This window comes from Pseudochaenichthys georgianus, chromosome 1 (assembly GCF_902827115.2).
Source record: "Pseudochaenichthys georgianus chromosome 1, fPseGeo1.2, whole genome shotgun sequence".
NCBI lineage: Eukaryota > Metazoa > Chordata > Actinopteri > Perciformes > Channichthyidae > Pseudochaenichthys > Pseudochaenichthys georgianus.
This window is the reverse complement of record NC_047503.1, coordinates 31743280-31759380: the sequence shown is the minus strand read 5'-3', so window position 1 is coordinate 31759380 and position 16101 is coordinate 31743280. Positions and strand designations below refer to the sequence as shown.

The window sequence follows — 16101 nt, the reverse complement described above, 5'->3', positions numbered from 1 at the left end:
TGACGTCTTACCCCACAATCAGCCAAAAACACAGAGGTTGAACTGTAAGAACATCTGCTGTGGAGAAATATCTGCAGCCCCATTAAGCCAAATGTTGTAAACGGGAGTATGCACACAAAATATTACCTCTCAAATGCAGCCTGAAACGCTACAATAAAGTGTGACCTGTGCAGTATATACAGTTAGTATTCGTAGTATGTCAATTTGTCAGATATACAAAAATATTTATACAGAGATTTCTTATTAATATATGTTTAAGCATCATAGGCATTAATACACAGTCTGGATGGTTACACAAGAATGCACATTGATAGAGTTGTTGATACAGCCGATACTTTATAGCTAATCCTTTCTCCTTATGTTTCCTCTTCTGTCAAATGACTTCCTGTTCATCCCACTAAGTTATAGTTTGAGCTCCCCACAGACCCCCAGTGAGACCCCTGCCCTCAATGTTTAAGGTTTTTACCAAAATTAATATTTGAGGGTTAAAAATAAATAATCTTATCTCCATTTCTATCGGCCCATATTCCTTGTTTACATAACAACATAAATATTTGTCTTTACTTTTTTTTTGTGTGTGTGAGCAGTGAAAATGTAAATGTATAAACAAGGCTTAATTGTGGGGTAGGTAAGTTTCAGAAACCGGCTCGAGATACACTTGTTATATTCCATGGAATGCTCTTAACATCCCGATAGCAATAAATATCTTAAGTGCTTTAACCAAAAGTCCATACAAAAATGTCATCTGTGGAAGCCGTAGTACTGTAAAAAGCACGACCAATCATTTTAGCCGGCCCGGCCAAACGGATTGGATTGCCGCCCTGTCTGTCAGTCTTCCATCTCGTGCACGTACAAATGTATCTCGTGCTCTCATTGGGCGTGCCCTCATTGGGCGTGCATTGCAGCAGTACTTCAATGACTCGCCAGCAACAGGCGGCCACTTTCACGTCTGCTGACGTCATGTGCACGTCGTTCATGTGTGTTGGAGGAGGTGCTCTGTAAGGAAGTCTGAAGGAAGGGGCGGATTTTTTTGGGCTGCGTACTTTCAAATTTTAGTGCATTCGAGCCGGTTTACCTCAAATACTTTTTGACTTTCTATACTTTTGGCATTCAATAACATAAACAGCATAACAATAAAACCTGAAGAGCTGATGTTTATTGACATATTGAAATTAAAACTTCAAACAAATCCTTAAATGTGCTGTAATAATAATAAGGTATTAGTTTTGTCCATATCTCTGAGTTGTACGTGTGATTGTTCCAGGTAGACTACAAGGCCGATGAGTGGCTGATGAAGAACATGGATCCCCTGAACGACAACGTGGCCTCTCTCCTGCACCAGTCAACTGACAAATTTGTGGGTGAACTTTGGAAAGATGGTAAGCTGCTACTTTCTTATCTCTAAACATTTCAAATGGTGTTAAAAATAATCCTCTTTTTTTTTAACTCATCCGTTAAAATTCTGTATGTATGTACCTGTTTGCTTCTCACTCAAGCCTACTAACAACAGCTCTCCTTGTTGACCAAAGCCTGTTCGTTTATGATAACTGAGGATACACTTAACGTCGCCCTCCCCTCCCTGTCTCTTTCTCTGTGTTGTAGAGATTCAGACCATTCAAAGGGCTTCATTCTATGACAATGTCACTAGTCTGGATAACCCCGAAGGTGAATGAATGGGTCGTGCTGTAGCTGACCTGGGCCAAAATAATAATAGCAACACATTTACCAGTAGGCAAAATAAAAATGATTGCCAGAGAGATTCTTAAAAGTGTACTGGTATATTTTTGCCCAGATCTGTATGTGTCATGCTTCAGCCGCTGCTGTGTCTGTCATAGCTACAATGGCTCCCATTTGCTTCCAGGCTGCATGGCTCCCTTGTCTCAGCCAAAAGCAGTAGTCACTCCTAAATATTTAGAATATATTCAACTGCTCCCTCTAGTCGAATCAACGTGCTTTAGTTTGTGTCAGTATTTTTGTAGGCTGACATGGTTCTTGTGATCTCTGTGTGTCCAATAGCCCAGAAGCAAGTGTTTGGATGGAGTGCAGCTGCTTGCAGCTTCATAGATTATTTCTGTTTCTGTCACGTGATACATCCACGAGCAATTTAGGGTTCGAGTCCTGACTGAAGACTATTTAAAGACATGAGTTTCCCGCCTTCCTCCTGCCTAGATAGGATCAGAGTAGCGGGAGATTGAAAGCAGATGTCGGTATTTGTTTTGGCTCCGAGCTCAGCCCTCAATGTGAGGGTCCAGACGGCAGGCCATACATCATCTCAGTCTAAACTCCAGCAGTCTGTGACTAGACAAACAGATTTTATTTAGACAGTTGGATATTAACAGGTGCCATAGTGTATATTTAATTGAGTTTTAAATCATAACATATTACTAAATAAGTCTACTGACATTATTGCTAGATTATGAAACGATTTCAATATGTAATGAATAATTCTGTCAATATTCTATATTCCCAACAAAAATCTGCACAAGCTGACAGGTTCCTTTATCACCATGCACATTTCACAGGCTGAGTAGCATGAACTATGAGTAGTCCATTCCTCCTCATGGGTACAATTGTTGGAGTACCCTTTTATTATAGGTTGTAAAAAGGTCTATTGTAATATGTATTCATTCAGTGTCTGCAACTCCTTTAGTGTTAACATGTTAGAAGTCAAATGTTAAAGTGTTCATGTAGCTGCCATCAAGAATCGTCTCTCTAATCCTTGAGGACCAAAGAAAAGCATTTAAATTCATCTTTGTTAATATGACATATGACCCTGTATGTACACACCCTTAGGAAAAGATATGCTACACTTCCCATCTGCAGAAACTAGTGTTAGTTATACCCCTGAGTGTTAGACTGCAGTGTGTAATGTCTTTTTGATCCATCTGCACTTCATGTAGCTACATTATGTCATTGTGTGGCTGCTGCTGCTGCTGCTGTTTTTCTCTGCCCCCCCCCCCCCCCCCCCACAAAGTCTCCTCGCTCTAACCAGTTCTCCCCCTCTCCCCACCAGTCGACCGCATCGTGGGCCTGGACCAGGTGGCAGGGATGAACGAGACAGCCTTTGGCGCCACCTACAAAACCAAAAAGGGCATGTTCCGCACGGTGGGCCAGCTCTACAAGGAGTCGCTCACCAAGCTCATGGCCACACTGAGGAACACCAACCCCAACTTTGTCCGCTGCATCATCCCCAACCACGAAAAAAGAGTAAATAAAGAATCTATATGTATTTGTTAGAATCTGCATGTTGAAAAGTGGAGAGTCAGCGACCTTTAACGATGAAATTGTAATTGATTTACCCTGTACCATGTTGAGTCTGCTGTCACTTGGTTTCTGGTCAGTCTATAGCGTTAATTGCTTTGAAATCCAGTAATGCTAATATCAGTTCAGTTTAAAGAGCAGAAATTGTACGATATAAAAACTTGTTTTTGGTCTTAATTGTTTATTTGTTTCTCCTCCAGGCTGGTAAACTGGAGCCTCACCTGGTTCTGGACCAGCTCCGGTGTAATGGAGTCCTGGAGGGGATTCGTATCTGCAGACAGGGCTTCCCCAACCGCATCGTCTTCCAGGAGTTCAGACAAAGGTGACAAACCACAAAGAAGACACTTTCTTCTTAACTCCATTAACATTTTTGAGAAAGAAGTACTGATCGTGATGTACTTTATTGTTCACAGATATGAGATCCTGACACCTAATGCTATCCCCAAGGGTTTCATGGATGGAAAACAAGCCTGTGAAAGAATGGTAGTGTTTGTTTTTTTGTTCTTGCTGTATTTTAGTTTTGAGACAGAGCTACTAAATGTAGGGAGTTTTGTTTTGCTTTTGATCAATATCCAGGAACTTTTGAATCAAAGAACTTACCTCTTTAAATCCAAATTCTTTGAAAAAGCCTGTAGTGAAAACTCTAAAACAAATACTTGTTTGATTGTGATGTCAAACTGTTTTTCCTTAGCATGTCATACATTTTTTAAAGCAAAATGTAAATGTTACCCTTCAGAGGTAAATACTTAACCACTGTTTATGTGTTGTTTATAGATCCACGCCCTGGAGCTGGACCCCAACCTGTTCCGTATTGGTCAGAGTAAGATCTTCTTCAGAACCGGAGTCCTGGCTCACCTGGAGGAGGAGAGAGATCTGAAGATCACCGACATCATCATCTACTTCCAGTCTGTTTGCCGTGGATACTTGGCACGCAAGTGGGTGCCAGATCTCTGTTTTATTTTATTTTATATGTATTACTTTAGCAGATGTATATGCGTTTAAATGCACAGGATGATTTAAGGACAGTGATGCAGCTTACACATTTGTCAAGTGTAAAGGCATTTCTCATGTCAAGTCACAACTTAGTGCTTGTAGCTCATCCTGGTAGTTCCCATAAAAGAAATCACAAGTACCCGTTGAGATTTAGTATTATTACCAGAGCAGTGAGGGAATACACTATTTATTAGTTTGTTTGCTGCTTTAACAGCTCATCTGTTCACTCAATCCAGCCCAACCTTGTTTTTTAAAAATACTGCAGATTTTAAATGCATCACTCTACCTCAACACGGCTATTATTGTTCCATTTCTTCTCTTAGGGCCTTTGCTAAGAAGCAGCAGCAGCTGAGTGCCCTAAAGGTCCTCCAGAGGAACTGTGCTGCTTATTTGAAGCTGCGACACTGGCAGTGGTGGAGGCTCTTCACCAAGGTGAGAAACCCTGACGGCATCACAGCTGTACACTTCTGCTCAGGCTAAAGATCTGGGGCCTCATTTATAACGCCGTGCGTAGGATTCACGTGGGAAGGTTGCTTACGTAGTAGAAATCCAAAAAATAGGTACAGACATTTTCCGACATTTTCCGATTCACCAAACATTGCGTACCGGCGAGGAAAGTGCGTACAGCACTTCCTACGCCGGTTTCCCTTTATAAATCACAATCGACTCGAAATGCGGTGCAGCTTTTGCGGGCTTCACGTAACGCCCATATTTGCCTATAAATAGTCAAAGAAACGCCCATTCATTCATTTTGACTGACTTTATGAAGGAGATCGCAGGAAATGACGACAGAACAGCTAAAAAAGACATCTCACACCGTCAGATTTTGGTTATTTTGGGGAGGTGGAGATAAATCATATTGTTTGGTGGATGCAGTTTGAACCAGAGTAGCAGCATGGAGGTCGGATCACCAAAATAAATAAATAAGTGGTCCGAAAAAGGTTCATGACAAAATAAATACACAGAGCCTTCCTCAGGCAATGTGTTTGCACCGAGGACAGGAGACCCTCCCTTGATGAGAGACTGTAAGAAATGATCTGAATTATGTTTTCGTATTTGGTGGTTTGTGTCCCAGCTGTCGATCAGCTGTGCTCAGTGTCTCCACTGCAGCCTGTGTGTCTCAACCCCCCCCCCCGTCCCGCAGCAACCCTATATCCACCAGTTAAAGGAAATACAACTAATGTGTTGTGTTATATTAGCTTTACAATTGACCACATATGGTGTTCTTAGTTTCCATACCTCCTGTGTTTTATGCGCGACTTATTAAGTCTTAGCAAACGGCATAAAACATGATTAAACATGGTAGTATATAAAACCATGCTCGTACAACCTATAGAAATGCAAAACCGCATCATTTATGAGAAAACATTTCATAACATTAGCACAACATATTCGAGGTGGTTTTAAATAACATATCCGTATTTATTTATTTCTCCAAGTTATGTTTTTGTGTGCACTGAGGAGTCGCAAACAGGCGTTTGTTTAATCATTTTAAGATTTGCTTTAATCAATGTTTGAAAATGAATTCTTCATATATGATAAATGAGAGGTAACATTTTATTTATGGTATTATTTCCACATATTTCTCTCCATTCTTCCTTCTGCCAACGTTATCGCAGTTTCTCGTCTCTCCCGTTTTTGTGCTTAGTGCGTACGCATGGGTTTGCATGGAGGACCGCACGTTTTCCCGTCAAGTTAGTATTTTATAAATCGCAAACATTGCGTAGAAACTGGCGTACGCCATTTTTTGAGCGTATATCCCTTTATAAATGAAGCCCCTGAGCATTTCAGAAATGACTGATGGAATACCTCAACAATTACCTCAGTTGAACAAGGACAAAACAGAAAATGGAGAATACTCAATATCTCCATAAGGCTTTAAATGTTTTGCTCCCTATTGTATTGGAATTTGCAAGCGTTTCATGTTGTCATCAAAGAAAAGGGTTTTAAGGTTTTGAGTTAAGCAAACTCCATCTGCTGAGGAGTACAGCTCAATAGAGTCCAAACGTTTTTTATTGATTCTTGCCAAGGTGGAGAATAAAGTTAATCCTATTTTTGCCTGACTGAGCTTATTAGAGCAGGGTGTCCGCATGGCTTAAAAAAGTGTGAACATACATAGAAAATAAAACAGGTGAGGAGCAGGTGCTATCAGACCTACAGCAAACACCATCGCCACTATGTTATGTAGCAACGTGTCATTTCATCGTGATTGGCAAGTGTCCATTTTAGCAAAAAACTAAATTAACTTAAGAGTTTTTAAACATATTTAACCATTTAAAACCCTGCGGAGGTTGATTTGTTTGTCTTCTCTTCTACTCTGTCAGGTGAAGCCTCTGCTGCAGGTGACCAGGCAGGAGGAGGAGATGCAAGCCAAAGATGAGGAGCTGGTGAAGACGAAGGAGAGGCAGCTCAAGGTGGAGAACGAGCTGGTGGAGATGGAGAGGAAACACCAACAGGTAAACATGCACTCTGTTATGGAAAGTACAGAACATAGTGGGCTTCAAGCTCAGATCATTTTGGCAACAATGACTTCACCAAAAGGTGATCAATTCATAATTGAAACATGATTTTAATCCTGCAAGGATTAATATCATTTTGTTCATTACAAATGGAAGGAATCAATCTAATGGCTAAGAAGGCTGGATATATGTTTGAACTCTCTCCCTTCTCCAGCTCATAGAAGAGAAGAACATCCTAGCAGAACAACTCCACGCAGAGACGGAGCTGTTTGCCGAGGCCGAAGAGATGAGAGTTCGTCTGCTTTCTAGGAAGCAAGAGTTGGAGGAGATCCTTCACGACCTGGAGTCCAGGGTGGAGGAGGAGGAGGAGAGGAACCAGAGCATGCAGAATGAGAAGAAGAAGATGCAGTCACACATCCAGGTGTTTATCCTCATCTGTTTAAACTCCTACACGCTCCAATCACTCGCCTATTTTTGATTTTGATATTCTGAATTCATCCCAATAGTTGTTGCATATAAAAATGTTCCTCATTTGAACATTTAAATAACCTTTTGGCATTTTTATAAAAGTTGAAGAGAGTAGGATTCCATATTTGAGTTTGCAATTGGTAAACTCCTATGTTATTCCTTAAGAGATGATTTTCTCACTTGAATCCTTTATCTATTCATAAATATTAAATGGTTTAAAAAGATTTTACAGTTTAATGCAAAGTGTTGTAGCTTTAGAGAGCTTTAAATGTCAGACTTCCATCACTTTAAAAACGTGAGTGTTTAGTCTATAGCTTCTTTGCACTGGTTTACGTGTGTGTGTGTGTGTGTGTGTGTGTGTGTGTGTGTGTGTGTGTGTGTGTGTGTGTGTGTGTGTGTGTGTGTGTGTGTGTGTGTGTGTGGGTGTGTGTGTGTGTGTGTGTGTGTGTGTGTGTGTGTGTGTGTGTGTGTGTGTGTGTGTGTGTGTGTGTGTGTGTGTGTGTGTGTGTGTGTGTGTGTGTGTGTGTGTGTGTGTGTGTGTGTGTGTGTGTGTGTGTGTGTGTCCCTCTCCACAGGACCTGGAGGAGCAGCTTGATGAAGAGGAAGCTGCGAGACAGAAGCTGCAGCTGGATAAAGTGACAGCCGAGGCCAAGATCAAGAAAATGGAGGAGGACATTCTCATGCTGGAGGACCACAACTCCAAGTTCCTCAAGGTGAGAGGATTAGATCTGCCAAAGATGGGTCAAACAAGAGCCAGAAAGAAAAAACAGTCTATAAATTAGATAAAATAAGGTCATAAATATGAGAAAAATGTTGACCTTCTCACCTCTAAAGTGACAGTATAATTTACTTATTTCACCCAACAGGAGAAAAAGCTGCTGGAGGACCGGATCGGAGAGATGACCTCCCAGCTGACGGAGGAGGAGGAGAAAGCGAAGAACCTCGGCAAGGTCAAGAACAAGCAGGAGCTGATGATGGTTGACCTGGAGGGTAAGCTGCTGCTTACATCATAATAACACTTATTAGGACAAACAATAAAAGATGGATGGCCACCGTCACAGTTGAAAGACCCATTTAGTTCTGTTAGCTGTAGTTCTATAAGAAGTTCAAGTAGCATATATGACAGAAATTACAGTATAAACTAGTGTTCATTTCGTTGACTAAAACTGACGAAATATGTTCATCAACGTCCTTTTTTTCCATGACGAAAACGAGACGATGACGAGACGGCACCGACTGCAGTAAACAATAACTGTAACGAAATCATCATGCAATATCGTTGACGAAAAGTGACGAGACGAAAATGTAGTTTACTAAATAAAAACTATGCCAAAATCTCTCTTTACTTTCGTTGACGAAAAATGAGGAGACGAAATATTATCAAAGATAACGTTACATCTCTGATAGTCAGTTTTTCTCCCAGCAGTTCCACTTCCGGTGCTGAGGCAGAGCAGCAGCTGTGTGTCTGTGCTGCGTGCGGCGGTACATTTGAATTACACCGGGCAGCGGCAGAATATGAACTGTCAGGAAGACTCGGGTCTAACTCATGGTCTAACTAACCTTATTTAACATAACATAAAATGGCAACAACAGGGTTTGGGAGCAGTGGTCGCAGTCGCGTTAACCGAATACCCCCGTCCCCCCCGTCAGCGCGAGTGAGTGATACATTGTGCACTCGACGGGTAATAATGGATTATGACGGAAATGTTACGATCCTGTCCGTCAAAATGACTGACACCGAAAAAGTCTAAAGCCACCACTGCTTGGGAGAAAGAAACGATGTGATATTTGGGCCCATTTTCGCTACAATGAGGCGGAGAAAAAAAGCGAATGCATTGTTTCATCAGAAGGGAAGCAATGTGGCCAAAACACAGCTGGTACAAACACCACAAACCAGATACTCTCTGCAAAGCTGCCTTCTTAATCATTCAACCTGTGTTTTTCATCAAATAAGGACGAGATATAATCTTATTGGGAAATACGTTTGACTAAAATGACAAATTATTGGTTTTGGCTAGACCAGTTTGACTGAAATGTTCTATGTAATCTGATGACTAAAAAAGACTAAAATAATTAGTTTTCTTTGACTAAAATAAGACTAAAATGCTCAGACTTTTAGTCGACTAAAACTTGACTAAATAAAAACAGGATGAAGGTGACTAAATATGACTAAAACTAAAAAGGACACAGGACTAAGACTAAAACTAGATTAACACTAGTATAAACACAAATGGGCTACAATGAAAAGTATGAACGAATCGCGGAAAGAATACAAATCTGAAATCTATTAATGATTTTTTTACTTTTCATGACTAGTAAAAAAACCTGTTTGTTATTGTCAGTAGTAAATATGTGTCGCTAAGGCCCGAGGTGTGTAAGACAGTTTGTAAAAACACTCCTGATCTGATTAGCATGAGTTGTGTCAGGCTGTTAGCAATTAGGTGTTGGTGGCTTTTGACTTTCTGTGACCTTGTTGTGCCTCCTATGACCCCTCTGTGACTTTGCTCATTTACCTCTTGTGATTAACTGAAGCCAAAAGTGTTCACATTTCTTACTAATCATTGATTTTTGCCTTTCTTTCAGAGCGTTTGAAGAAGGAGGAGAAAACGCGCCAGGAGCTGGAGAAGGCCAAACGCAAACTGGATGCTGAGACGACGGACCTGCAGGATCAGATTGCGGAGCTTCAGGCCCAGATAGAGGAGCTGAAGATCCAGCTGAGCAAGAAGGAGGAGGAGCTGCAGGCGTCTCTGGCCAGGTCAGAGATCAACATATACAACATCAAAGTACACACAAAACTGACAGCTTCAGACACCTTCAGTGAAACATAAAACACTGATCAACTCAATTCAAACATGAGCTTTTTAGCAGGGACAATTGATTAAAGTGTGCTACTCGAGAAAAAGAATGGTACAATAACTGAAAACAACATTTACGAAAAATCGAATAAAGGATAGTATTTGATTATATGACCCCAGTTCAATAAAACTCTTATCAGAAACTGAGCCAAAAGGTTTCCTTACAGTAGACAAAGGAATTTAAGTGTAATATATATTTTACATCTTTTTGTTCTCGCCAAAGAGCACATCCTATTATATTCAATATCTATTTAATTCATTGTCTGAAAGTAGAAGTATTTCTGTCCAAGCGCTTTGCTATTCACAATGATTGTTAGGCTGCGATGGATATTGACTGAGCTTAACAAGTGTCTAATTGATTTTGGTGAAAGCACATTATTTGTTTGTATTATAACACTCACTACTGGGTGAACCCGCATAACTATGAACCTAAACTGATGTGGGGAAATATCACTGTTAGTGTTATTGCTCGTTGTTAGCATGTGAAGCACAACTTCACTCACATCCTCTTACTAGTGCAGCACATCCTATTTCCATGACAACTGCACTCCAATTCAATAGAAAGACCGAAAATAGACAAAACAAGCAGTCAGTCAACTCGAACTCTGACTCTGACTTAGAGCCGATAACGTCTTCAGCTGCTGCAGACGGTCTTTCTGCAGACCTACTCTGATCCTTCACTCTTCTGTGTTTGCCTTCTCTGGCTGAGAGCTTGCATGTTGGAAGCAGCGCGTCTGATTGCAGGCAAATTGATGTTGATTGATGGCGTCTGCCTTTTTCTTTGCAGTTGTTTTTCCACACGAAGCAATAAAGAGCTTGGCTTGGTCTTTGCTGTGAAGGGGAAAGTCTGTTATTTTACTATCACAAGATTTCTCTCAGCTATGGCTTTACGCGTTGTGTTTCTTACCACAACATATATTCTTGATTTATTTAAAACCTCTGTGTGTCCAGATTCTCTAAACAGTAGGAACAAAATATGAGCTATGTCATATTTAATTATTTTCCCATTTAGCCGTCCCCAGATGCATGTTGATGAGGTACACGGCTGTGAAGGTCGTTGCTGTGAAGGTCAGCTCAGATTATTTTGACTTCTCAGTGGTTCCCTCTTTCCAGCCGGCTAATAGTCCAGGCTGCAGGGGTCGTTTGTTAATGTCATTTCACACTCAGAAATCATCAGTTTAGTCAAGCTTCAGATAATTATGCTTTCCTTCAACTTGATGCGCCTCATTTTGATTACAGCAGCTATTCTGCGAACAATCGTATTCGGTATTTGTGGATTACAGGGAATGACTTTTATATTGGAGTCATTAGTGCCTTTAATCAACTCCGTGGTGTTGTGCTCATAATGAAGTCGAGCCCTTATTACACCAAGTTTAATCAGTGCGTTTCTACTCAAGCAAGGAATGTTAGGGGGGTGTTGCAGCCAGCATTCATCTGACTTGGCCTCCTCACTTCCAGCAGCAAAACAAATCAACAGTCATCAACATGCTCATCATCTCGCAAATAAAACACACACACACACACACACACACACACACACACACACACACACACACACACACACACACACACAGACAGACAGTGGAGAGCTTGGGCAGAGAACAGTCCCCACACCGTCACCCTGTGTGCACCGGTGGCCTCATTTCAGATGAAAGAATTAGACTTTTCTTTTAATGTAAAAATCCTTTATAATAGCTGCTTTATTGCACTACTGCTGTCATGTTGAGGACTTGAATATGTAATTGAAACCTTAACACTGAGAGAAGCGATAAAGGACGAAACGTGTTCACGATAAGTGTATGGATAAGCAATGATCTTGAATGTGTGTTGAAATGTCAGCTGTAGTGCAAACACTATAACAGAAAAGGAAGTTGTCCAATTTGAAGCCTAAAAGGGTGTTACTGGTATGGTCAGCATTGTAAGGAGGTTAAGTGTACAAGAACATAAGACCTGGATTCTTGTACTTTTATATTCACATACTAAAACAAAAAATGTAATTCAGCTAAAATATTGATGTGGAATATAGAAGAAGTTGAACATTCAGATCGTCAGCAAATGGTCTAAGCTGGAAAATGTTCGCTATATTCATGACAACCAAGTTTAAATAGTATGATAAGGGTTTTGTCTGAACAACCGGCTTCCTTTGTGTCTAACCAGGAGTGACGAAGAGACCCTGCAGAAGAACAACGCCTTGAAGCAGGTTCGGGAGCTGCAGGCACACCTCGCTGAGCTGCAGGAGGACCTGGAGTCGGAGAAGATGTGCCGGAGTAAAGCTGAAAAATTGAAGAGGGACCTGAGTGAAGAGCTCGAGGCCTTGAAGACGGAGCTGGAGGACACGCTGGACACCACCGCTGCCCAGCAGGAGCTCAGGTGCTCATTGAACGCTGCTTTATTAATGAAATAAAGGGCAACTCCACCGTTTGGACACATCAAAGCCTGATTACAGGTGTCGGGAGTCCTACTGCACATGGGTTAGGGTTAGGGACGTTTTGGGAAATGAGTGATGTCACTCTAATCATTGATTAGAGCTGAAAACTCCCAAGTTTAAAAATGTAACATATCTTTTAATGTGGACCTAGAAACAGGTGAGCCTAACACATCTACTGTATATACTGTAGCTGCAACTCATCCCAGATTGAGGACAATAGCTTAATGCTACATTAGCAGATATTAGCATAGGCAGCAGCTTGATAATTGCAACTACTATTTTACAAACATGCATAGATTAGTTTACTAGTTCCAAGATCTTGTATTGTTTTATTTTCTCCTCTTTTACATGTCACAGTTATCTCCAACACTATAATACGCTCTTCTTTGTATACAGTTACTTTTTTTTTTGTTAAGCCGACTATAGCAATGAGGCCTTGCCTGTTAAGATGTATTGTATCAAGGAGGGTGTCCTCTCCTATTACAATTCTTTATTTTGTGTCTGCACTCCAGGTCCAAGCGGGAGCAAGAGGTGGCGGAGCTGAAGAAAGCCATAGATGATGAGACCAGAAACCACGAGGCCCAGATCCAGGAAGTGAGACAGAGGCACGGCACGGCGCTGGAAGAAGTGTCCGAACAGCTGGAACAGGCCAAGAGGGTGAGGGGCTCGTACCTGCTGACACTCGCAGAGCCTTTAGCCTTGTGTATCATATTTACACAGAACATGAAATGAAACTGGAAATGAACTGACATGTATTCGTGCTGTGTGCAGTTCAAAGCCAACCTGGAGAAGAACAAGCAGAGTCTGGAGAGCGAGAACAAAGAGCTGGCTGTTGATGTGAAGAGTCTGCAGCAGCTGAAGGGAGAGTCCGAGCATAAGAGGAAGAAACTGGAGTCTCAGCTGCAGGAGTTCACGTCCAGGACCACCGAGGTCGAGAGGGTCAAGGCTGAGCTGTCGGAACGCTCACACAGACTGCAGGTAAACGCCTCCAGAGGCAGTGAGAGACGTAGCCTCAGATGACTCTGGAAACACAACCATTATATGAAAGGGAATATTCCTGGAACACTGGATTTGTTTATTGTGGTTTCATCATCTCCCAATTTGTCTTTTCTCAGACAGAGCTAGACAATGCGTCCGCTTTGCTGGAGGAGTCGGAGAAGAAGGGCGTCAAACTGGCCAAGGAAGCTGACAAACTGAACAGCAAGCTGCAAGACTCTGAGGTGCGGAGACAGAAACAACATCAGACAAGTTTAAAGCTTCACTTGCTTTAGAATCAATGTTAAAGTTACATAAGGTGTCACATATTTGTCATGAAGTTTGAACAGCAAGATGGCAGCGTGGTTCTTGATGCACATGAGAGCCACACTTCAAGAATAATGTAGACAAATGAACAAGGTCCACAGGTGTTTTAAGGTAACCTTTGATCATGGCATACAGCTAATTAAACGAATTCTAATTCATTAAAAAATGGTTGCTTTGATCACACCAATTAGCATCTGAAAGGTATTCGTTACTAAAATAACTTTCTGTAATGACCCTTTCTGGTGTAGGAGCTGCGTCAGGAGGAGACACGTCAGAAGCTGAACCTGAGCGGCCAGATCCGGCAGCTGGAGGTGGAGAGGAGCGCCCTGCTGGAGCAGCAGGAGGAGGACGAGGAGGCGCGACGCAACCTGGAGAAACAGCTGCAGACAGTGCAGGCTCAGGTGCGCCACCTCAGATGTGTAGATATTCCTACACACACACACATCTGAATGTCATAGGCACACACACATCTGAATGTCATAGGCACACACACATCTGAATGTCATATGCACACACACGATGATGAAGGCCCCACTGATACTGGACTGCCGTTGATGTGCAGAGCAGCATGCAAACAGCTGTAAAGCAGTGAGACTCTGCAGCAAATGAAAGACAAGTGTCTGGAGGCAGATGTTTCTCAGTAGGGAACTGACATGTTACAGATACACTTATGTTCAATAGTTACAGATTCATTATGCATCAGTAGCTGAGGTTTCTCATTTGCCCCTCTTAACGCCAACATTGCACACTGTGCTTCTGAACCTTTCGCCAACACAAAGGCCTTCATTAACAGGATGAACTACTGCATGATGATCACTTGTTGTAATCTCACATGTGACCCGCTCTATCCAAATCAGTCGGAAGTCGCAACGGCTCATTTCAAAATAAACGTGGATTTGCGTAAAAAAATAGTTTTTCGGGGTTCGGGTGTTTTGTTTGATTTTAAATAAATAGAGTCTTGGCTTTCGGAATATGAAACTTTTATTTCCAAAATCACACGATAAATACATTTTTGAAGCTTGTAAAGGGAAGAAGAGGCACCTCTCACTCACACTCGGCTCTTCCGCAGCGCCGCCCCCCTCCCTCCGGCTGACATTATGAATGAAAGGCGTATAGTGATCATAGATAACACGGCAGGGTCCGTTACAGTTAGTTTTCATCTGATTTCAATTAAACAAAGTCTTGGCTTTCAGAATATTAAACTTGTTTCGGCAAATTCAGATGATAGATACAGCTTTAAAGCTTGTGACGGCAGAACAACAGCCGGTGTTTCTCGTGAGTGTTTTCCCCGGGAAACAAACACAATACACACAAACGCAAAATTACACAAACACACACACACACTCGCGAGCTTCCCCCAGACCAGCAATCCAAACGAAAATATCTTCCCTCCGTAGTATCTTGATCATTTGCTCCGCTAATAACCAATCAGATCGATGGATTCCAGAGAAGAGGAAAGTTTAAAGGCCTTTTTCTCAAAATGATGACTCGTGACAGTCATTATATAATGTGACATATTTTTGCTTAATATTTGGAGCACAACAACAATCTGATATAATCAGAAAGCTAGGAATCTCCTCTTTCCAACAGTGTATACTCAAAATGTGTCTTCGGGTCAATGCGACTGATTTCGATGGAGCAGGTCACATATTATCTTTTCATGAACTCACTGATTTGAAAAATGCCTTCCTCTAGCTGTTTGAGACGAAGAAGAAGCTAGATGAAGATGTGGGGTCGCTGGAGGGCCTGGAGGAGGTGAAGAGAAAACTCCAGAAGGACATGGAGCTGACCACCCAGCGCCTGGAGGAGAAGACCATGTCCATGGATAAGATGGAGAAGACCAAGAACCGCCTGCAGCAGGAGCTGGACGACCTGATGGTGGACCTGGACCACCAGAGACAGATCGTCTCCAGCCTTGAAAAAAAACAAAAGAAGTTTGACCAGGTACACTCGACCAACTGATGTTTCAGTAATGTTAGTTTCACGATTTAGATTTACATCAGTGTATTGAGTGATATTTTCTTTTTCTACACTAGCTGCTTGCTGAAGAGAAGACCATCTCTGCTCGGTACGCTGAGGAGCGAGACCGCGCGGAGGCCGAGACCCGAGAGAAGGACACCAAGGCTCTGTCCATGGCCCGCGCTCTGGAGGAGGCCCTGGAGGCCAAGGAGGAGCTGGAGAGGTTCAACAAGCAGCTCCGCGCTGAGATGGAGGACCTGATGAGCTCCAAGGACGACGTGGGGAAGAATGTGAGTGACCTTTGACCCCTTAAATGACTGCTAAATGCCAAAGCAGAGAGGCGTTACAAATGTAATCTATTTGGATTTCATTTACA

The 16101-nt window shown here is 42.0% G+C and overlaps 1 protein-coding gene across 2 annotated transcripts in view; it reads left to right on the top strand.

Annotated features, from left to right (window-relative positions):
- Positions 1–16101, top strand: part of LOC117446973 (myosin-10) — a 62455-nt gene that overhangs the window by 38496 nt on the left and 7858 nt on the right. For both annotated transcript variants that reach the window (XM_034083531.2, XM_034083523.2), the window contains 18 exons: positions 1265–1379; positions 3014–3207; positions 3462–3583; positions 3675–3744; positions 4036–4196; positions 4578–4686; positions 6579–6710; positions 6928–7134; positions 7757–7894; positions 8048–8171; positions 9765–9936; positions 12194–12406; positions 12977–13121; positions 13236–13442; positions 13580–13684; positions 14015–14167; positions 15462–15710; positions 15803–16015. In XM_034083531.2, coding sequence (XP_033939422.1) covers positions 1265–1379; positions 3014–3207; positions 3462–3583; positions 3675–3744; positions 4036–4196; positions 4578–4686; positions 6579–6710; positions 6928–7134; positions 7757–7894; positions 8048–8171; positions 9765–9936; positions 12194–12406; positions 12977–13121; positions 13236–13442; positions 13580–13684; positions 14015–14167; positions 15462–15710; positions 15803–16015 — 2829 coding nt within the window. The remainder of the gene's footprint in view (positions 1–1264; positions 1380–3013; positions 3208–3461; positions 3584–3674; positions 3745–4035; positions 4197–4577; positions 4687–6578; positions 6711–6927; positions 7135–7756; positions 7895–8047; positions 8172–9764; positions 9937–12193; positions 12407–12976; positions 13122–13235; positions 13443–13579; positions 13685–14014; positions 14168–15461; positions 15711–15802; positions 16016–16101) is intronic.